The 23,362-nt window shown below is 46.2% G+C and overlaps 1 protein-coding gene across 1 annotated transcript in view; it reads left to right on the top strand.

The window, feature by feature from the left end:
* Nucleotides 1-2,363, top strand: part of KCNK10 (potassium two pore domain channel subfamily K member 10) — a 164,077-nt gene extending 161,714 nt beyond the window's left edge. The window contains exon 7 of the mRNA XM_008056569.2: nt 1,711-2,363. Within this exon, the coding sequence (XP_008054760.1) occupies nt 1,711-2,331 (621 nt within the window). The 3' untranslated portion in view covers nt 2,332-2,363. The remainder of the gene's footprint in view (nt 1-1,710) is intronic.
* Nucleotides 2,364-23,362: the final 20,999 nt, after the last annotated feature.

A 23,362-nucleotide genomic window follows, 5' to 3' on the forward strand; every position in this document is an offset into this window, starting at 1 on the left:
TTGTAGAGATGAGGTCTCACCAAGTTACCCAGGCTGGTCTTGAACCTGTGGGCTCAGGCAATCCTCTTGCCTTGGCCTCCCAAAGTGCTGAGATTATAGACGTGAGCCACCACGCCTGGCCTATATTTTTTATTTTTTGAGTCAGGGGTCTCACTCTGCCACCCAGTCTGGAGTGCTGTGGCACCATCAGAGCTCACTGAAGCCTCGACCTCCTGGGCTCAGCCGATCCTTCCACTTCAGTCTCCCAAATAGCTGGGACTACAGGTGCGCGTAACCATGCCTAGTTAATTTAAAAAAATATTTTGTAGAGATAAGGTCTTGCTATGTTGCCCAGGCTGGTCTTGAACTCATGGGCTCAAGTGATCCTCCCTCCTTAGCCTCCCAAGTACTGAGGATTTCAGGTGTGAGTCACCATATCCAGTGTAGGTCTTCTTAAAACTAGCACAGTACTGACAGCACATGGCTACAGAATGACCCAGATGTCGTATGACTGGCAGTCCTCATTTGCCCAGGACTGAGGGACTTTCTAGGACATGAGACTTTCTGTTTTAAAACTGAGACAGTCCCAGGTAAACTGGGACAGCCTGGCCACTCTACCCAGATAGACTGTCAGAAGGACAGGCTGGGTGGAGGGCTTGCTGAGCTTCTGCTTTGAGTCTTTTGTTTGGGACAGAGTGAGGTGGATTCCCTTGTCTCACCTAGTGCTAGACACTCTGTGAGCTAGATACAGTCACCCCAGTGTGCGTCCTGGGAACGCAGACATACAATCAACACAACAGCAGAAACAGAGCGGGAAGCCAGTTCTGTTCAACCCCCACTTTTGACATCTCCCCATAATCTGACCACCTCCCACTCAACCACCATCTCTAGCTCTCAGGCTTCCTTGGGGTTCTCCACCACAGCCCCACACCCCTCCCGGCCCCCCAGCCACCTTCTGAATGCCCGGATTTGGTGCCAACCACAGGCAGGACTTCATTGGGACTGTCCCCATTTTTGTTGTTGTTGTTGTTGGGGTTGTATTTTTTTTTTTTGAGTTGGAATCTCACTCGCCCAGGCTGGAGTGCAGTGGCACGCTCACGGCCATCCCAGCGTTGACATGCTGGGCTCTGGTGATCCTTCCACCTCAGCCTTCCAAGTAGCCGGAACTACAGCGCGCTACCACGCTCAGCTAATTTTTTGATTATTGTAGAGACAGGTCTCCCCAAGTTGCCCAGGCTGCTCTCGAACACGTGGGCTCAGGCAATCCCTTCACCTCGGTCTCCCAAAGTGCTGGGATTACAGGCTTGAGCTGTCCCGGTTTTTAAAACAGAAAGCCCCATGTCCTAGGATCCCCCTCGGTCCTGGGCAAACTGGAACAGTGAAGTCCCTTATGTCTGGGCCATGCTGTGGCCATGTACTATGCGGTAACAAGATCCTCCCCCTCCCTGACCCGGTAACCAAATCTCCCAGGTCAGGGTGCAGGAATCGGGCACAGCCCACAGAACAGACTTCCCTAGACCGAAGTTTTCTGCTGGCGATCAGCACCAATTTCCGGCACTCGGGTGGTGGCGAGAAGTCCTAGGGTGGAAGTGGCGTTGGGCCCTGTCCCTCCGTCCCCTCTCCCTCCCCACCTCTCTCCCTGCAGGGACCCCCTGAACAAGGTCGGTGCCCAGAGGCCTGAGGCGGGGAGGCCTTTCTCAGCGTGTTGTTGCTCTTTTGTCTCTCGGCCAGGTTGGCGAAATCAAGGCCCACGCGGCCGAGTGGAAGGCCAACGTCACGGCCGAGTTCCGGGAGACACGGCGGCGGCTGAGCGTGGAGATCCACGACAAGCTGCAGCGGGCGGCCACCATCCGCAGCATGGAGCGCCGGCGGCTGGGCCTGGACCAGCGGGCCCACTCGCTGGACATGCTGTCGCCCGAGAAGCGCTCGGTCTTCGCCGCGCTGGACACGGGCCGCTTCAAGGCCTCGTCCCAGGAGAGCATCAACAACCGGCCCAACAACCTGCGCCTTAAGGGGCCGGAGCAACTGAACAAACACGGGCAGGGCGCATCCGAGGACAACATTATCAACAAGTTCGGGTCCACCTCCAGGCTCACCAAGAGGAAAAACAAGGACCTCAAGAAGACCTTGCCGGAGGACGTCCAGAAGATCTACAAGACCTTCCGGAATTACTCCCTGGACGAAGAGAAGAAAGAGGAGGAGACGGAAAAGATGTGCAACTCGGACAACTCCAGCACAGCTGTGTTGACTGACTGTATCCAGCAGCAGGCCGAGATGGAGAACGGCATGGTACCCACGGACACCAAAGACGAGGAGCTGGAGAAGGACTCACTACTTGAAGACAGAAACTAAATGGGAAGGATTCTGGACTTGAACTGAGCGTTTTTTTTTTTTTTTTTTTTTTTTGGTTGGTTGGTTGGTTGTTTGGTTGGTTTGTTTTATATATTCACACTGAGACACGTGCCTTAAACAAACTTCTTGTTAGTCCAAAATTACATAGCATTGAAGAATATATTTCACTGTGCCATAAACAACTGGAAGCTTGCTCTGCCAAAAGGAATCAGAGAATGAGAACTTCACATTGCAACCAAGGGACACGCAGGGAGCGTTTGCGCACACAGCGGGTTCTAGCCGCCTGTGTGAAAGGCGTTTTGGTGGCAGTGCTGTGTGCATGACACACAGACAAGGGCAGCTATTCCCTAGAACACCCTCCTGAGAGGGACAGGTGTGTCTTTTAGATGGAGTCTTTTTTCTTGAACCTGCTAATGGTGATATGTGCACACGCAGAAGGGCACCTAGTTGAGGGTTAACTGGTGTCTGTGATGAGGGTGGAGTTGACATTTTCGGCATGTGCTCTGAGCTTGAATTTTGATACAAACCATTCAGTGCATAACACCTAGTCTTTCTAAGCTCCGAGTGAGTGTCTGTGAGAGCCGAGAGCACCTGGAGTTTGTTGGAAGCAGATCAGAGCACACGTATTAAAAGGTGCAATTGCTTTTCTCATTACAAAAGAAAAAAAAATAATCGCAAACACATCACACTGTGGATATCACCTTAACCAATGACAGAAGCCTGCTGAGTGGGGTCTTTCTCACAGGGTTAGGGAGTCCAAATGAACTTGGGGGCATTGGTGAAACTCAGCATCAAATGCTGCATGGTTCAAGGTCAATCATGCGTTTTCCTCAGCGGATGTGATGGTGAAAATAAACTGATTTTGAAATGCCCATGTTCACTTTTTAGTGGAACTTCAGTTGTAACTTGGTTTGATTAGAGGGGGAAAAATACCAAAACTATTGCCTTGCATGATGCCAGTGGCTTGCTGTTCTGTCTAGCTGATCCTAATTATTAAAAAAAAAAATAAAAACCAGACATCCTGCATTTCTGAGACATACCGAGGAGGACCATGGCATCTTTCCATCTCAGGGCTTTTTGTCCTTTCGGGTGTCTTAGGGTGGATATAGTTATGAGATCCAATCTCACTATCTCCAGACAAAAGGAAAATGAATCCCTCACCCTTGTACAGTAAGCTTGAAATGTTTTTATTGCTTGTAGCATAAGTGCCATTAATTCCATTTAAAAAAATAGTTTGAAATATTTAGAATATTTCATTTTTACTTTTATGTTTGGACATTTCTTTATTCCAAAAACATCACTTCTTCTCCTTGCTTATTTCTCTGTCTCACACCTGTTATTCGTGTACACTGGTACACCCCTGAAATGGATTGTTTACAGGTAACCGATAGCGAACATGTGATCATCATGATTGTTCCTTGAGGTTAAATATCCAGTGAGGGAGAGCAGGGGAATGCCTAGTTGCAGGTTTTGAGAAGATGATTTTAGATGGGTTTCTGTCAGAAAGGGAAACTATATACCAGGTCATCATCTGGTGGGTGCCTCAGTCAGTCTTTACCACAGTTGACTGGTATACTGGTTCAAAATTAACAGATTTGGCTGCATGCTAAAGTTCTTGGACCTGGCAACACCAGGAAGTTGCTGCTTATGTAACTTCTAGGCCTAGTGCCACCCTTCCGAGAGTTAATGGAATTTCATATAACTAACCCACAGTGTGAATTTACCAAAAGTTCATAGCACTAGCAGAGACATCCAGAAACTACCTAGTGCTTTCTGACTTCCAGGGACAATTACACCCACTACATCCTTACCCACTGGTACCAGTGAAGACCTATTCTTGTCCATTTCGAAAAAGCGCATGGCTCTCCCTTGCCTGGGGCACGTGTAATCCCCCTCCCCCCGACCCCAAATCTCTAGGCACCAGGTGAAGTTCTGGCATCGCTTTTGAGAAGGAACCAGATAGAAGTGAACTTTGATCAGATCCTTCTTGTCTGAGGAAGGTATGGTTAGCTCCTCCATTGGGCTGGAGCTGGAGCTCACTGGTGACTTCCTGTGTCAATAGAGAGATAGTCACTCGGGACGTGATGTTCATGCAGATGTGGATGTTGGTTTTTACTATGGGAATCATTCCAGCCTGACAACATGCATTTCAAGGTATTGGTAGACAGCTGGGATGAGTTGAGGTTTCCTAATTCAACTGTCTGTGGATCTCACTCATTTGGGTTTCCACCCCATGTTGCCATGGTACCTTCTTCATAGTTGTGTGTTAAAATTCTAGCGTCTACAGCCATATCTGGCAAGGAGGCTTCTCTCCTGTTTATCCAGTGCCTTCTGTAGGCCAGGCACAGGATTAGATACCTTACGAACGCCAGCTCCCTGAAACCTCAAATTCTATGTGGGAAGTATTTGCAAACCCATTATATGGACGGGGACATGAAGGCTCAGGGAAGCTAAGCAACATACCCAATGGTGTACAGCAAGTGCTGGTATTCAAAGTACAACCAAAGTCTGTTTTCCACTTTGCTGCAGTGTCCATGTCATGCCCTTGAGAGAGAGAGAGAGAGAGAGAGAGAGAGAGAGAGAGAGAGAGAGAGAGAGTGTGTGTGTGTGTACTTCTAGCTCCATGGACACAGCTCATCCAGGGAGAAGATATGGAGGGATTTTTACCACCTAGAGGGCACGAACTCTTTGTATAAACATGGCCCAAAGGGTCGCCCTTGCAGGCACCTGTTGTGCATTATTTTTTCATTTTGGTTTCGGGATTCTGTATGTGGCATCCTTTTCCCATTGTTAAAAATGCCCTTTGGAAGCACTCTTTTGCACTTTACTTGCTTATTTTGCAGGAGCCCTGCATACAGCAGGAATAAAACCGCTCAAAGTACCACGCTGCATGCTCTGTCAAATGGAACAGGTGCATGTGTTGGTGTGTACATAGATGCTTTCCCAAACGAGTCACATCGGTTATACAGGGGGATTAGAAATAGCCTAGGGCTGGGCGTGGGGAAATCTCTTATATAATCTGCTCCCTGAGTGCAGAGAGCCAGGGCCCTGATGGATAAAATCCAAGAAGACCCTCGATGAAGATGGATCCATTGGATATGTGAGCAGAGTATTTAGAAAACTATAAAGCGCTTTCCAAAGGAGAGGCTGAGCGAGGAAGAAAGGTTGAATTCCTCTTCATGGAAGCCATGATTTGGGGAGGGACCAGCTGTTTTGAAGTTACATGAATGTTACCTTTTTTAGATGGGGACAAATGGCACATAGAATACATGTGATAAGGCAAAGCTGCCACCTATTCTTATATGTATCAGCACACCTGCTCCTCCCTCCTACTGCACTCCCACACCACTGCTGTAAACCTGGAGTCAATGTTTCATTTTCATACATGGAAAGAACATGGGTTCTCTATCTTCAGGGGGTGGTGTCTTTTGCTTCACTTAGGGATCGGGTACTGAAGTTTCCTTTAAGGCAGATGTGGAGGTTTCCTGGAGAGCCAAGGGGTGATTTGGAGAGAATATGGCTTCATGACCCATCCTAACCCAACAGTGATTCCAGGAATGCATTACTTTTGGGGTAGGGCTGTATGTATTGAGGGGTAGGGGTATCCATGGCCTGTAACTAAGGCAACTGGGACTATTTGTGCTGCACCAATCATAGCCTGTGACTGTGGGCACATCAGTTTCCTGCCTGGATCTCTGTGACCTTGTCTACACACCAAGGGAGTTGAGCACAGATAATCATCAAGGTCCCTTTTTAGTTGGGTAGTTCTCTGATGAAACATCCCCTAGTCCATGAGTGAAGTTACAAAGCACATTTAAGTTGGATTTACAAATGCTAATTGTCCTACTCATTTTAGGTTAAGGTGAGAGAGCTTAGTCTCTTGACCTTGGAATTTGTTTCTTGGGAGACCAGATGTATTTGGGAGACAGTTTCCAAATTAGGATCATGTCATGCCCTGTGTAGGCTCTCTCTATCCTCCTTTAGAGTTCTTTGGCACGTGGTCATCCAGAGGGTTCATGCTGTGTGAGCATTTTTTGCATGGTGTTAAGACTAGTTAAAGAATTTTAAGCTGTTGCTATTTGCAGTCAACTGAACTAAAAGTTCCCTTTGATTACTTCATAAATTCATGCACTATGGCCAGACACCTCTCTCTCTCTCTCTCACACACACACACACAGAGGAAATGGCTGCTTTAGGTTCTTTGGTAACCATTCCATGTTGAAAGTCTTGGTCATGCTAACCTTAGCAAACCACCCCCCTTACCTTCCTCTGAGATGACACAATTTCCTGGCTAAGTCAATGCTGTATGTCTGTTTGTATGCTTGGTTTCTTGGACTGGTGAGAATTGGCCAGAGTTGGATGGGGCAGGCTTTAATCACTGGATTTGGTTAGAATGTGAACTGTCCTGTGTGTATCATGGTTTCTGAACCATAGGAAAGGTATAGGAAGACAAACAAACATGCAGAGCATTTCTTAAATAAGGGAGAAGAAACAAACCAGCATTGCACTCCATATCTTTGCTTTCTGCCTTCTGCCTTCTGCTAGGGTTTAGGTGGGATTATCATTTCTCACTGTTATGATACAATGTTGTAGTGTAACAGCTAGTTAGTCATGGCCTTAAAAAGACAAATGGGAACTCTCTGAAGCCAAGGGCACTTAATGTGGTGCTGTGGACGCTGTTAGTTGAAAACTTTGGAATAGCACACACATTAAATGACTGTAAGTGAAACCCTGCGCTCTGTTTCTGCACAATACCTGTGCTGGACTTCACGGACCTGTCCGTGATCTCTGTGAACCCCAGTCCTCCTGCGGCCATCTGTAAGTCATCAGTGTAGTGGCATTGAGGAGAAACGAGAGGTGTCTCCGATTTTGCTGAAAGGGATGATCATTTTCACAGGTGCCTGAGATTTGAAATCTACTTTGTGTTCTTGATTCTTTGGTGAAAAATCTCAAATATATTAAAAAAAAAAATCCTTGCGAGGACGCTTGCTCCCTCGATCCAGCAGACCTGTGCTATGGGGGATAATTGCAAGACTTCTCCTTGGCTGTCAGGGCTCCAAGCTTGAAGGGAGAGGGTATAGTGGTGCCTAGAAGTGATATGCAAACCACCCCACATGGCAACCTCGGCCCCTTTCCCATTCCATAGTCACAGGCAGGGGATCCCGTGACAATGATGATAAACCCATGTGTGGAGGTGTTTTACCTATTTTTCTCTCTGTAGGATTTCATGGTGCTTTTAAAAAAAGGCATTTTACAGAAAATGCGGGGGGAGGGGGATTTCATAATGTTCTTAGGGAAAGTACAAAACAAATTTGCTTGTAACATTTCAATAAGCTGTGCTGCTATTGTCTTTATTTGATGATGTACTTTTTTTTTTCCAATTATGGAGAAAATTGCAACAAAGACCTTCTGGAAGATCCAATCTGATGTCTCTCCTGTTTTCTTTTCTTCTGTGGGGTCAAGTGTGGTTTATAGTGACTGGGTGGGGCGGTCTCTGCTCAGGACCACAGGTTTTCCTTCTGACCACAAGATAGGTGCCTCTAGCTTGCACTCCTTCCACATGTGCCCCTGCAGAGACTCACTGTCTTGTAGGAGAAGGAACCTCAAGCAAACCTGGAAGAGGAATCTTAAGTTAACCACTGTTGTACATGTACATTTATTTTCATGTCCCTGTTTTTACCTGATCTTGATTGCAGGTGGCTGGAGGTTGAACAACAGGATGAATCAAATTTTCTCAGTGGAAAAACTGAGGTTGGACATCGTGACAGGTCTGCTGGTACTAAGTGATCAACTCCTTGGGTGCCGACATTTTAAGCTGTGTACAGATTTTTCCTTGCTGTGCATCAGTCAGCCATGGGCTTATTAATAATAAGTAGAGGTAAAAAGATAGCCATTTTTTGAGCACCTGTTATATACCAGATACTCTGGTAGGCAGTTTGCAAACATCCCATTCAGCCTAATAAATGGAACAATATGGTGAGTATCTTCATGTTGTATATGATGACTTTGAGGCTCAGAGAGGGTAAGAAACCTCCAACTCAAGTTAATTAGCCCCAAGCCTGAATTTGTCACCAGATCATGCAGCTGCATGGGACACGTGCTTTCGTGACTTTTCCGGGTGATATGGTCCTTTCTGACTGGTCTTCACTGTCTCTCCCCTCCTGTGCATGTCATGGTGCCAGACATCCATTCCTGGCTGCAAGATTGAGCAAGACAAAGTGGCCAATGTGGTCATTTGAAGCCAAGACCTTCACCCAAACTAAGCCAATGTGACTGCTGGCCATGAGTTGACAGGAGCAGATACAGCTCATTTCTTCATTGTTTTACTGGTCTTGACACATGGCAGGAGTGCAAAGGGATCTTCCTAAAATGCAAACTGGTCAGTGCATCTCCTTGACCTTCAGTAGAAAACCCCACAGCGTGGGTCTGCCAGGCCCTGTGTGCATTCCTCATCAAACGCCATCTCTGCTGCCAGCATTCTCAGTTACTTGCAAACCGCACAAATGGTTCATGATCTCTTCTATCTCTATCAGGTCTTTGCACCTGCTGTCCTTTGAGAAGTCCTCTTACTGAGGTGCCACTTCCTCTATTTCAAGACTACCTGATTCATCCAGGTCCTTCAGACCTTGGCTGAAGAGGTCCCTCCAGGAAGCCTTTCCTTACTCCTGCCCATCCCTCCAAAGTGAGCTGCCTTCAACACAGCCTGAGCTCCCCTGTTATGCTGGACTTTAACTGTTCATTTATTTGTTCCACGCCAGTTATAAACTCCTCAGGACCAGGATGGTGCCTTCATTTCCATCCTCAGCACAAATAAGGTACCTGATACAATATAGGTACTCAAATTATTGGTGGAATAATTTTAATTGCAATACCCTTGTTGATAGCACATTTGCATCCTTCAAAGCGGATTTAATTTATTCATGAATTAGAAGTTGTTTAGAGTCAAGACTGGTGGTGTAAGTAATTCATCCAACTCCTAAGCTTTATTTTAGTCAAAACCAAGCTTACTTAGAAAGTAATGGGTTTGATTTGTATATTAGATTTCCAAAGAACTCCAAAATTTTAGTTGCATTGACAGTTGTTGAAATAGCTAGATTCTTCTGACTGCTCTGAAGGACAACTTTGGTTTGGATGTACAGATTGTGGAATGCTCATTTAAAAAACAAATCTCTCTTGCGGTGTCAGGCCTACGGGCAAGCAGGTCTTTGAAAGTCAGCACTCTTGGGCTTCATATGCCTCAAGCTGACACCATGCCTCCATTTTCCAGCCCACAGTCTGGGTCTCAGGGATCTTGGGGGGTAGAACATGTCTGGTTGAGGCTTGGGAAGAAAAAAAACCTGACCAATCTTATTACTATAGATAGTAATGTCTGTACACTTAGGAAATAGGAGACTATGATTTGCTCCTGTGCCCATGACAGGCAGCACTCATCAATCACGGAATTCCTTCCCTACTCACCTAGGTGCACTCTTAGTATAATCTATTTTAAGATTATACTCCAGGTCATTATTCTCAAAATATTGTCTGGTGGCCCTAGTAGGTCCCTGAGATTCTGTCAGAGGGTCTGTGACGTCAGAACGATTTTCTGAATAGCACCAAAATATTAATTTGCCTTTTTCACTATTATTTTCTCATGAGGGTGCCGTATTTAGAATCGAGCAGCATTGGCCACTTAGAGAACAAGGGCGAAGTAACTCAATACCTGTTGTTGAACATCAAAAGAATTTTCAAAAATGATGGTAAACGGAACTGAGTGTTACAAAGAACTCAGAAGTACCTAGACATAATCATTTCATTGGAAAGTGCTTCCTGCTTACCCTCCTAGGACAGAATCACAGTGATGGCCGTAAAACAATATTTCTCTGGCCTTGCCCCAGCTTCTCTGTGTGGCTCCAGCCCCTCTAGCTACTTCTTGTCCACCATACTGTGGAGATCAGATTTCTAGAAGTCTTTCTGCTGCTCTGGGACTGGGTTAGTTGGCCTTCGAATGATTCCTTGGTGGCAACAGTCACTAAGTTTTTGACACTGTCATCTTCCCCACATTGAGGGTTTCTTCAGGGAGCCCCAAGGAGCCAAGACTGGTGGTATCTTGGAAGAAAGGATCTTGGAAGATTTCTGGAGACACACAGACAGAATACTGGCCACACGGGTAACTTTTTACCTGGTCACTTCTGTCAACTTGCATCATCCAAAGAAGCCAAAGTGACGCAAACAACCATGAAACAAAACTCTCCCAGCTTAAAAATGCTAGTGCACACCTAGCTGGTTTATATAATGTGTCCAACTTCCTAAAATCATTTCAGCCAAAACCAAGTTTGCTTATAAAGTAGTGAGTTTGATTTATATTTGGGGTTTATGAAGAGCTCCAAAATTTTAATCATGTTAATGGTTGTTAAAATGGCTAGATTCTAAAGACGACTGCTCTGAGGGATGGCTTTCAGTGAGAGCTGTCTTTCTCTCATTATTTTCATGGGCCCGATACAGTGTGAGGCCTGTGGAATGAACTCGGAAGATATCCATTTAAGAGCGAATCTGAACTGTAGCGTTAAGCAAGGGGATTCTGCAGAGAGTGGGAGCAGAAGCCTAAAATTGGGGTGAACTGGAGGGTAGGTAGACAATGCAGTGGTAAAGAGGAGTCCAGGACCAAGGCTGGTGGTCTAGGTGAATGGAAAAATCTTGGAAGATCTCTGGAGACACATAGATGGAATACTGACCACAGTGGTAACTTTTTACCTGATCATTTCTGTGAAGCCAGCATGGTGCAAACACCCTTGAAACAAAACTCTTCTAGTTTAAAAATGCTAGTGCACACTTGGCTGTGTGTATTTGAGATGGTGTACAGGTCAGCGTCCATCTGCTGCCTTTATGTGAAATATTTCAAATTTTGGATGACTTGTTTTAAGAAATAAAATTTAAAAGACATTATGAGAGTCTGAAACTAAAAAAAAAAAATTACCTCACAACCTATTTGGAAGAGTCGTGTTTATTAAATGAATTTTGAAGGTTGTTATTCATTCTTTGAAATCACGTAAGCTAAGTACGCATTTTTCCTCACTTGGAATGTCACAACATTAAAGTATTTTCCTATAACATTCAATGTTGTTATTTGTAAACTGCCTATATCAATGACTCTTTTCAATTATTTGCAAATGCCTGATGCAAACAACCACCAAAGGACCTAGGTAAGCTATGAATTTATTTTGAAATGAAGAGCCTTAGAGGACTTTCCGGAACATTCTGGAATCAATACATTAGTTGCAAATATAAGCAATAGAAATATACATAATGCCAGTGTAATTTATGGTTGTCCATCTCAATATTTGATGTAGAAGACTAATCAGTTCCTTAAGGAACATTTTGTTCTTCAGTTGCATTTATAGAAAAAAGGAGAGTAAGGGGCCAGTCCATTATTTCCATGAGTGAATACGAACTCTAAACAATTTCTCCATGGAATCACTGTGGAGGAAAAAAAGAAAAAAAAAATGAAAGAAAAAGGGCATAGCTAATGGCAGTAGTAATTGGTTAAGGTTGGACAATCCATTCAGTCATTGAATCAACATTTATGGAGCCCTACTGTGTATGGGGGGAGAGAGAGAGAGAGGGGGGGAGAGAGAGAGAGAGAGAGAGAGAGAAACACACACATAACAAGGTCGTGTTCTCTGCCCTTAAAGGTTTTTGCACTGTAGTGTTGGGTAGCTCTGTGCAATGTGCTCTGAAGAGTAAACAGCTGGCAGTCACACAGCATGTGATTAGGTTCAAAAGTACAAGTAATTCTCACAAAAGTGATAGGAGTTAAGAGAGCAGGAAGAGCAGCCTGCATTCCTTTAATAGGAAGCATCTTAAAGAAGGTATAAGCCATGTTAGGTAGCAGAAGAACCTGAATGGTTCTGATTTAACGGATTCTGTTTAAATATTCTGACCAATGTTTAAGATTGAGCTGTTTGTCCTGAGACGACTACAAATGTATCCTCATTTGAGATGATTTTGTTGTAAGGCCTTTTCTGTAAAGGGAGGAATGCTTGAAAATGACAAACATGTTACAGAATGTAAGCCCAACTTAAGAGTTAAACAGAAGACCAGTTCCACTGGTCACCAGTTGCAACAGAAACTGTAACTCCTTCTGAAAGCAGTGTGATTGAATAATATACGCATATGAGCTTCCCTCCCTCCTCCCTGTATCTCCCCCTTCCTCCTATCTAGAGTCAAGCAGATCCCAGGCCCTGGCTTCCTTTCCTCTAGGGAGGAATACAGTAGCAGGAGTATCCCTGGCTCTTTGTTGCAAAAGCCAGGTCCACGGGAGGTTTTCATTGGACAGGGAGCAGAGTGACTCAGAATGCACTCATGGGAAAGAGAGGCTTCCCTTCTAGGCTGAGAACAGGGCAGGGAGAAGTCTGGGGTCTTATAGAGAGGCCTGTGTGTAGCCACCTGAAGAGCAAGGACAGCACAGTGGGCTTCAGCCAGAGGGCCAGGGCATGGGCAGGTGCATGGCCCTGGGATCCCAACCTAAACCTTCCACGGAAGTAGAGTTTCCCACGCCCCTGCTGAGATGGGCCTTGGAACTGACACCATTTGATTTACAGAGAAAAAAGGCTTTCCCTACTTCTTGCATACCTGAACTCTTTTTGTTCTTAGTCTAATTTAAATGGTTCCTTTTCTGGGTCTGAACCTGTATTGTCTTGTTTTTTGGGTGGGAACAGAAGGTCATTTTTTCTTCCTGATTTGTGGAGGGTTCGAACCTAGAAATACTTTGCATTCATGTGTTATGCTGTGGACTGGATGATCTCTTTTTGAGGAAGGAGTAGGGAGGCAGTTTTCTGGGACTGGAAGCCAGGGACAACCCCAGCTTAGTTCTTGCTTTCTAACTTCTTTCTGCCTTGGTGGGTGGGGGCTAGAGAGGAGAACCTCCCAAATGCTGAGTGGATTCTGCCTCCTTCTTCAGACAAAGGGGAGGGAGACGGGGCAGACCTGGGGGACTCTTGTGGGGAAAGAGGGATCCATTTGTCCCCATGGATAAACCAGGTCCCAGATCCCAGCTCCAGACTCTTCCCCTCCCCCTCCTCCTCCCCAGGGCTTAACCAAGCTCAGCCCTGTGGAAACGGGGAGGCAGGGGCTGGGATGGAGGAGGAGGCCTGGTGGTACCAGCCCCTCCAAGGACCCTGTCAAATACTCAAGACCAAACAACTCAACTGCTGGCATCTGAAACATGTGTGAAGTCCCTTGGCTCTCACTAGAGGATGTGTGAAGGTTTGAAGGCAGACGTTGAAAATGCTCGGCTTTGCTTCGATACATCTCAAGCCAGCATGAGTGTGGTGGGGGTCAGTTAGCACCAAATTAGGCACCAAGCAAGGCAGCGGGTTGAGTCTTGTGCCTCCGCACAAGCCGATCCCGTATACTGAGGGTGAGACGATGATTCTGTTCACAGTTACCGAAAAGAAAAAAACATATGGAAATGTCCTCAGGTGACTTGGCTAAAGTTATTAGCCAAGTGCCTCCATGGGGGCAGTTTATTGTGTTGTCACATGTAGAGAACTGGACGTAGAGGAGCAGGGAAGTACAGTGTGACTCCTGTTACATAAAAATAGTGCTTGCTGCTCTTAGGGGTGGGGATCTCCCCAACTTCTGCATCTTCAAGTCCAGGCTTCGGGCCCTTTTCTGACAGAGAGACCTAGAAGATATCCCAAAAGTGATGATAATGAAATGAAGCAAGAGGTGGTCTCTTAAAAATGAAGTTTAAGGCTGGGCATGGTGATTCACACCTGTAATCCCAGCACTTTGGGAGGCCAAGGAGGGAGGATCACTTGAGCCCAGGAGTTTCAGACCAGCTTGGGCAACATCTCCAGACCCCATCTCTAAAAAAAAAAAAATTAGCCAGGTGTGTTGGTGTGTGCCTACAGCCCTAGCTACACGGGAGGCTGAGGTGGGAGAATTGCTTGGCTCAGGGGCTTGAGGCTGCAGCCTGGGTTACAGAGTTTAGACTTGTCTCTAAATAAATAAATAAATAAAAAATAAAAAAGATGATTCAAAAAAATCAGGAGGTTATAATTTTCCTGGGTTAGAATCCCTGAGAGATACAGTATATGAAACCCTTGACTGTGAATTAGGTATATACACACACACAATTAATTACTTTAATATTAAATATTTGAGTATTTCTATTACTTCTACTATTATTGTTTTTTCCTGTGCTGTTGTCTTTACAGAACAGTGTCATTAATCCAGTAGAAACAATAGACACTTCATTGTTTGAACACTGTAGACAAACCTGCTTCCTCTGAGAGTGTGTTTCCCTCTTCAACTTTTCTTTTCCTTTCTTATACATTGATTTTTTTTATTCATAAGAGAAACTGAAGAGCCTTTCAATAGCTGCTGGCCTTTCAGACCCCTCGAAAAGTTCAAACTGGACCATCTCTCTTGTATAAAAAAACAAAAATGAAATTAGTTTCCTGTAGGAGGGGGTCAGACAATTTCAGCGACTTACCCTAGGTCATACCCATCACCAGTGGGTGGGGGAGCAGGGACATAAAATTAAGACATGCTTAGCTGCAGGTCTCACGTTCTTCTTGTTGGCACTTTGGCACTGGGAAGCCTCTAATTCAAACACAACAACCAAGCATAGAGCGGACGGCCTCTGGGAGGTGCCACCTGCCTCCTCGTCAGCAATGGCACCCGATGGTCCAGAGCATCTCGGCTCTCCCAAGTCACTTGGACGAGTGTCTTGCAGCCAGGCCACTGACCCCAGGGGTTAGGAGTTCTTTCCTCTTGCTAGAAGGTGAGCAGCAAACCAGGTGAGCACCATCTGCCAGTTGTTGCCTCCTCCCAGGCTCCCCTTCGTGGGGGCCTCTGCTAGAGCATGAAATTAAGAGAAAACCCAAGAGTGATGCGCTAAAATGACTCACATCTGACGGTATTCTTCCCTGCCTTCCACCAGGTCCGTCTCAAGTGAGAAAGGCAAGTCAGCTGTTAGGTTCAGGGCTGATTGGGATATCACAATGGGGCCAGGGGAAGACAGGAAGCTCCCGGCTCATCCCCTACTTACTAGAAGATGTGCTCGACAGCCCAGGATGAGCACAAATATTTAAGGGACAGGTCAAGGCAATGCCTTTGTTTTCTCCCTCTTCTGCTTCCTAAGACCCATCCTGTTATAAGCGGCAAAGGGCAAAAGGCTTGGTGGAGGCAGGTGGGTGGACTTACCCTTTCTTTTGTTTACTTTTAATTTTTAAATTTAGAATGAGGGTACAAGTGAAGATTTGTTACATAGGTACATTGCATGAAGGCGAGGTTTGGGCTTCAGATGAAGCCTCAGTGGTGAGCATAATACCTGATGGGTGGTTTTGCATCTTTTAGTCCCCCCACCCTGTTAATAGTACCTAGTGCCTGTTGTTCCCATCCTGTGCCCACGTGTGCCCAGTGGTTAGTACCCACTTGTGAGTGAGAACATGTGGTATCCAGTTTTCTGTTATTATCACGCAGCCTGGCTGCAAGACACGCAGGGTCCAGCTGCATCCACATTGCTGCAAATGCCATGATTTCATTCTTCTTTATGGCTATGTAGTACTCCATAGTTTTACATACTATTTTCTTTATCCACTCTACTGTCAAGGAGAACCTGGGTTGGTTCCATGTCTTTGCTACTGCAAATGATGCTGAGATAAACGTGTGCAGGTGTCTCTTTGGTAGAATGAAATATGCTCCTTTGTCTAGAAGTAGAATTTCTGGGGCAAATGGTAGATCTATTTTGGGGGAGGGGTGGGGGTCAAGCTCTCACTCTGTCCTGCAGGCTGGAGCGCTATGGCTCACTGCAGCCTCGACCTCCTGGGCTCAGGCGATCCTTCTGCCTCATCCTCCTGAGCAGCTGAGACTACAGGAATGTGCCACCATGCCCAACTTATTTTTTTATTTTTCTGTAAAGATGGGGTCTCACTATGTTGCCCAGGTTGGTCTCAAACTCCCGGGCTCAAGCAATCCTCCCACCTCAGCCTCCCAAAGTGCTGGGATTATAGGTGTGAGCCACTCTTCTCAGCTTCTATTTTTAGTTCTTTGAGAAATCTCCACACTGCTTTCCATAAGGGCTGACTGACCTCTGGAATATCACCCCTAGGCCTCACTGGACCTCTCAATCTAGATGCTTCCTCTTCTCCGGATGTGCCTTCTGGAAAGAGAAGCTGGAGGTAACCCGCTCCCCCTCTGCCTCTCCCTCCTTTCTGACTCTCCTTTTTCACATATTATTGAGCTTGGTGAAGAATCTCCAGGATGCTAAGTGATTTGCCCCAGCAATTCTACTTCTAGGCATATACCCTTCAGACAGAGCCTCCTCTCTCACAGGACAAGAGGGCTTGATTCTTACATGATTTTACTGAAAAACAATTCTCGGCATTTCAAGGTCATTTCACCTTGGAGGAGTCTAGTTTTCTCTGATCTTGGGAGGCCAGGCAGCTGGGAATATTATTAGTATTTGTGTGTGCTTTGGAATTCAGTCTCCCTCCACTTGTGAAAGTTTCCAGTTTTTTTTAAATACATTTTTTAATTTACTTTTTTATCTTTCTAGAGATGGGGTCTCATTATGCTGCCCAGGCTTGGTCTCGAACTCCTGGGCTCAAGCTAATTCTCCTGCCTCAGCCTCCCAAAATGCTGGGATGGCAGGCGTGAGCCACTGCTCCTGGTCAAATTTTCCAGTTTTTCTTTCCTTTTTTTTTTTTTTCCTCAAAGATCCCTCCTATGAACCTTGCAAGATCTAGGAGGGGTGGCGATAGTGCAGAGATGGGCATTATATATGCTGGAACTTGAGCAGGGTTTCCTGCCCCAGCAGGGCTGTGACAGGCAGCAGCTCGCACCCTGTTGCCCTGCCTTGTGTGGAACCTATGCCACTGTCCTGGCCAAACCAGGTAAAGGACCAGGAGGCCCTGTTTCCTGGGTCCTGGTGAGCCGGGAAAACCTTTCCTTGCCAGTCATTGAACAATGACAGAGGGGTCTGCCCTCTCTTGCTCTCTAGCTCTCCTCTGCCCACACAGTCTGCCAGGGACACTTTATAAGAGCCCTGCACCACCAGTGGCAGGCCTCTGCTGCCCCTCCACCGATCGAGAGGTCTCTGTGAATCCCTAATCTTTGTTCCTCTTGGCTTCCAAATTCCTCCTCAGGAGTCTGTCATCTTGGTTCAGTTCTTCTAATTGCAACAAAACCATGTGAGGAAACCACCTCATTTTGTTGGGGCTTAAGACTTATAGCCATGGCCACAAAATGATATTTCTCTGGTACTGACCACTGCTGATCTGTAGGGTCCTCCAGCCCCTCTGGTCTCTCTCAAATAGTCTTGAGAGTTTTCTGAGAGTGGCTCTTTCACGCAGAATGTACCAGTTTCCTATATGGTTGCCCAGCTAAGTGAGGGCTCTGGGCTGCGACTGATGTTTGAATGGACAAGTAGGCCATGGAAGATGCTGAAAGGTCCTGTGGCTGGACCTTAGTGATGCCCTGCCAAGGTCCAGCAGGGAGGTACTCGTGCCAAAGGCAATGGAGGCATCACTGCCAAGTTGGCTGCTGTTCACACTGCCTTGAGTGGAGACTAGGGAGGTATTAGGTCAGACCGGGTGGTCTGTGATCCAGTGCTGTGGGTAAGATGCAAAGAACTGCACAGGAATTAGATTGGAAAATATAGTTTATTTAGAAAGTAGATTAGGAGGCCGGGCTTGGTAGCTCAGCCTGTGATCCTGCACTTTGGGAGGCCAAGGTGAGTGAATTGTCTGAGCCCACGGGTTCAAGACCCACCTGGGCAACTTGGCGAGACCTCATCTCTACAATAAATCAAAAAAATTAGCCGGGCGTGGTAGTGCGTGCCTGTAGTTCCAGCTACTTGGAAGGCTGAGGCGGAAGGATCGCCGGAGCCCAGCAAGTTGAGGCTGTGGTGGCCAGGAGTGTGCCACTGCACTCCAGTCTGGGCGACAGAGTGAGACTCCAACTCAAAAAAAAAAAAGAAAGTAGATTAGGGAAAAGGAGACAAAAGATTCACCTCCCAAGGTAGGGGAGGAGGCCACAGCCGCCAAAGATTAACAAAAGCGGTGGCCAAGGCTGTTAGGGGTTGAATATCTTCTAAATATTTCCTTTGATGGGGGCAGGTTGTTAAGGTGATTGGGTGGTGGTCTGTTCATCACGAAGGGGAGGTAAGTGCAGGTACTGACATCACGAAGAGGAACGGCAGGCAGATGGGTGGACCAGTCACAAAACTGTTACCATGGAGATAGGTTCTGTCTGTGTCAAGAAGATCTGGAAGGACTGATCACAATAGATTAGGTTAGCTTCCTTTCTTATGGCTGGAGGCAAATACTTGGAATAGAAAAGCTAATCCACACAAAACAAGCTGGGGAGGGGGCTGTAAAACAATTATCAATATCTACCTCTGAGATAGGGTTCTGTCCTTGGCTAGTGATTAGAGGGCAAGCTAGGTAATTTGCTAAGAAAAGAACTGCCCTCTAGTTAAGATGATTGCATTGAATTATTACATTTTGGTGGTTTTACCCTTGCAGGAGGAGTCACTTTTTGTGTGAGTGTCAGGACTGGATGGATATTCCTTGTCATTTAATTTTTGGTAACTGCCTTGAGAACTCTAGTTTTCACAAGTGGGACCTTGGAAGAGCCCAGGCAAGAAGGCAGGGCCTGGAGTAGGGATACACAGGGGTTTGGAGTCTTTCCTGTCTCTACCGGGGAATGAAGGAAAGAAATGAGAGTAGAGGGTTGGAATCAGAGGCCCAGTCAAAAACTTGCTGAAGATTCCCCAGATTGAGCTCAAAGACCGAGACCTGTCAATATGGGGCCGAGAATGTTGAGGCCACTTAATGTCATGTTCTACACAGAACCCAGATGTTTTTTGCAGCTGTCCTGGCAGATGTGCCTAGGCTGCGGCCTGCATGTTTTCAGCCCAAGTGGAAAAGTGTTTGGAATGGAATACAGCATTCCTGATGTGGCACTCACACTTGCATGCCAGGGTCACTTTGGTTTGCTCCAAGGAGAAAGCATTCTCTCCCAGCACATGCGTTGAGTCCCTGTAACACGTTTTGGGGCAGTCTCTACCTCACACTGGTCCCCAGTTGACCCACGACCATCTCTGGGAGGGGACACTTTCTTGTGGCATCACTATTGCCAGGCCTCTGGCCTTTTCAGCTGCTCATTCTATGGGGCCGGCATGCCATTAAAATGACAGGGGGTAACAAGAGAGAAACAAGAATGGGTCCGAGGTGGAAAAGGCACAAAATACGCCCCCACCAAGAGGTGGGAGGGAGGGAGGAGCCATCAGAGGGGTTTCAGACTTAGTCTCCAATCAACCCAAGGACATCTGGGTTTCAAGTGCAGTTAGAAGATGTTTACCTAACGAACAAAGGCTAGAGAGCAATCATTGTAGTCTGCTCATCTTAGTCCTGCTTAAATGTCTACTGTGTGGCAGGCATGGTGCTCCGACATCGTGATGCAGAGAGAGAGGTAAGGCATCATTTCTGCCCAAAGAACCTCACTGTCTAGTGGGAACAAAACCTTGAAGCTGATCAATGTCATAGAAGGTGGCCAGTGCAATGAGGGAAGTGTGCCTGGGGTGGTGGTGGGGGCGGGGAGTGTGTGCCGCTGCACACAGGGGAAGGAGGCAGGTTTCAGAAGAAACCTGAATTGTGGATGACCCCCGGGGAAAGGGTAGGTGAGAGGTGTCCAGGCAGAGCAGGGGCATGAGCAAAGTACAGAGGTGTGGGAGGTGGGGTGGCTCAGGGAACTGCATGGGAAGACCAACATGGGGGCATGGGATGGTGGCCTCAAACACCACATCGGGGAACTTGGATTTCATCCTCCAGCCTGTGGGCAGCTGAAGCTTTGTGAGGAAGGGCGAGGCTGAGGGGGGTCCAGTGAAAACCTCATCTAGGAACACAAGCCTAGGATCCCGTGACAAATGACACATTTGATGGCAGGGTGGAAGAGACTTGTCACCCAGCTGGAAAAGAGCAGTGTCGAGACCCAAACCTAGGTGTTTAGAGCCTTGACTCAGTGGCTTTTCCTTTCTCAGAAACTATTTCACAGACTTTTCTGTTTTTCGTTTTTTTACATTTAAAAATTTTTTAGGTATAGATTTGAGGCAGAAGCTGCTAGCTCATTTCAGTTCTTGTTTCCTCAGCAACTGTATATATGTTTTATCAGCTATGATCTACCAACCCGCTCTTTTCTCCTCTCTTCCTCCCTTCCACTTTCTCTCTCTCTCCCTCCCTCTCTTTCCCTTTCTCCTTCCCTCTGTGAAAGGGTTTAGAGTTGATATGAGAATGCTTGCTTAAGAGCTAAAAAAAAAAATAAAAAAAAATGGAGTCGCTTTAGTTAAAAGGCTAGAGAGCAATCATTGTAGTCTGCTCATCTTAGTCCTGCTTAAAGCAGCAACTTGTTTCTACCTTTCCCTAATCATTAGCTCACAGAACCAGTTGTTTGAGTAAAATTGATAATTGTTTGTAACCCCTTGGTTATTTCTTTGTACTGACTATTCTTCCCTCTTTCTGAGGATTTGTCTTCCAGGTATATGAAATCAGGCTGGTCTAGCAATCTATTGTGACCAACTTTCTATGACAGCCCTCTAGACCCCTGCCTGAAGCCACAAGATATGCCTTGCTCTAACAACCCCAAGGCACCTAATGGATCAACACCTAGAAAGGCAGCTGCAAGGAAACTTTTACCTAACCCCCGTGCCCCTACAAAAGCCTTAGCTTTAGATACGCCCTGCACCCAAACCTGTGGGCCATGGTAACTCTAAGCATTGGTCCTGTTCTCTCTTGAATGTGAACACATTCTTTTGCTTTCCTTTGCAAATCTTTGCTTTATTCCAAGGCACCAAGTTTACCTGCACTCCTGAACACTAACATTCTTCTCCCTCCCTTCTTCCCTCCGTCTCTCCCTTCCTTACTTTCTTCCTACCTTCCCTCCTTTTTTCCCTTCTCTTCATCTTTCCCTCCCTCTTCCATATTGATTGACCATCTATTCATAGATACAGGCAGAAGCTCACTAGTAATTCTTCCCACCCTGGGACCCCCTGACCGGTGTGCCTTTTATTGAAGACATGGAGAGGTGTTCCTACATCCTTCATCCTTAGATGAGGCCAACCAGGCTAAGCTCCTTCATTCTTAAGAACAGAAGAGAACAAAATGAAGAGTGGACACGTGTGTAGAGTCTTAGGAGCTAGCCTTCTTGTTCTTTACAGAATTCAGTTTATGAGGGCCTCTAGAGTGGAACAGTTCTGCAGTGTAGACTGTCAATCAAGTAGGTAGTCAGGAGGCAGATGCTGAATCTGCGCTCTTTTCTCGACACAGGGTCGGCTGCCACTCATTGGCAGAATGGTCTTTTGCCGAGAATAGGGCAGTAGTCAGCAGTGGCAGTGAGCCCCCCAGGCTGGAAGAATGAATTTGCTTCTTAAGGTCAAGTCTTTGCTCTGCCTCCCTCTTAGCCTCCAAATTGTGTTTTTATCCTTTTGTTTAGTCAGGCCCATGCATGGGGCATTGAGGGGCAAGGAGAGAGAGATTTGCCTGGCACAGGAGACCCTAATAGGCAGAGCCACATGTTGTCAGAACTGGAAGGAGCCTTAGGGATGAGCTTCACATTCATTCAACATGTTGTCAGGGATCACCTATTCACCAGGCTCTGTGTTAACTTCTGGCCCTCAGGGGAACAAAGAATAGGGCACAGTCTTCTCAGTTTCCTTCCTCAGTCCTGAGCAAATATATGCCAAGGGCTAAGTGCATGTCTTGCCCTGTTTATCTTGACATGAGGGATATCTTAGACCTCTACTCCATGGAGCTGAGCCCATTACGTTTTTAAGAAATTCTGCAAATTTTCGGAGCCCTTCAGCTGTCTGCTTGTACCAGGTCCTGCTGCCCATTTTAGGTCTTGTTTCATTCATGTCTGTATATATGCTTTCCACTTTTCCTCCTCCACTTCTATCCCTTTTCTTCTGCCATCCTTCCCTCTCTCCTCCTCTCCCACCCTCCCTGCCTTTCTTCCATATTCATTGGCTGCAGCCCATGATTGAGTGGGAGATGAACAGGAACTTGAGTATTGGTTATAGGGAGAGAGTCATGTCCACTCAGAATGTGAGCGTGAAGCCCCCACAGACCCTCTCCCTAGATGGTGATGGGGAGGGGGTTTGCTGGAGCACCTCACCTCTGCCAAGGTTCCATTCAGTTAAACTGTACTTTGGACCATTCTCTTAACAGTCACTCTTACCACTACTTAGGGACACAGCCTCAGCTTCTCTCTGGATGGGTCAGGTGACACCTTGAATTTCAGAGTGAAAATCTAACTTCTCCAACTCTTATCATTATTTTTGTCTCTACAAGTGACTTTTATGGAGTTTGATTCATCCTTCAGTGTGAATTTCACAATGACTCTGGGCCAGAGGTTTTCCAGGGGAATAGATAGCCTGTTCTCTATCACAAGCTTGCTGGGAAAGCTACTTTGAGGAGTCCATACAAATGCATGTTCTCTAGGCAACTTGTAGGTGGGTGATCAGGGCTTGGGAGAATACAGAAATCATATTTTTTGCTGTGTATGTCACCAAAAGTCTTGGGGTCTAATTGGAGGCATCTATCAGGAAGAAAAGCAGTAGAACACCAAAATGATGTGTCTTAAATATTTTTTGAACTGTGCTTGCACTGAAGAAGTGTTTGTTGAGTGACTGATGGAATCTAAGTTTAGGAATAAACATTAAGCAATTGGACTAACATTACGATTTTGAAATGATTGACCAGAATTATTTTTCCCTTTCTCACTCAAATATTTAAAGAGAATACCTGGCTTCTTAGTTTTAATTCTCCTACAAGAAGATAACCTTGCAGGAGAAGTGACTTTCAGTGGTCATTCCCTGAGGGACAGATGCCTTCAGCCCACCCTCAATACACACACAACCCTCACATATACCCACCAACCATTCCTGAGTTGTCTCATGTGGTTTTTGCTAGTCTTTGCAATCCAGTTACAAAGTTAGGCAAAAGAGGAAGAGATTACTATTACTCTCTTGACCAGCAGGAGATCA

Source organism: Carlito syrichta, unplaced genomic scaffold (assembly GCF_000164805.1).
Source record: "Carlito syrichta isolate Samal-C Ts95f unplaced genomic scaffold, Tarsius_syrichta-2.0.1 Scaffold302399, whole genome shotgun sequence".
Lineage (NCBI taxonomy): Eukaryota > Metazoa > Chordata > Mammalia > Primates > Tarsiidae > Carlito > Carlito syrichta.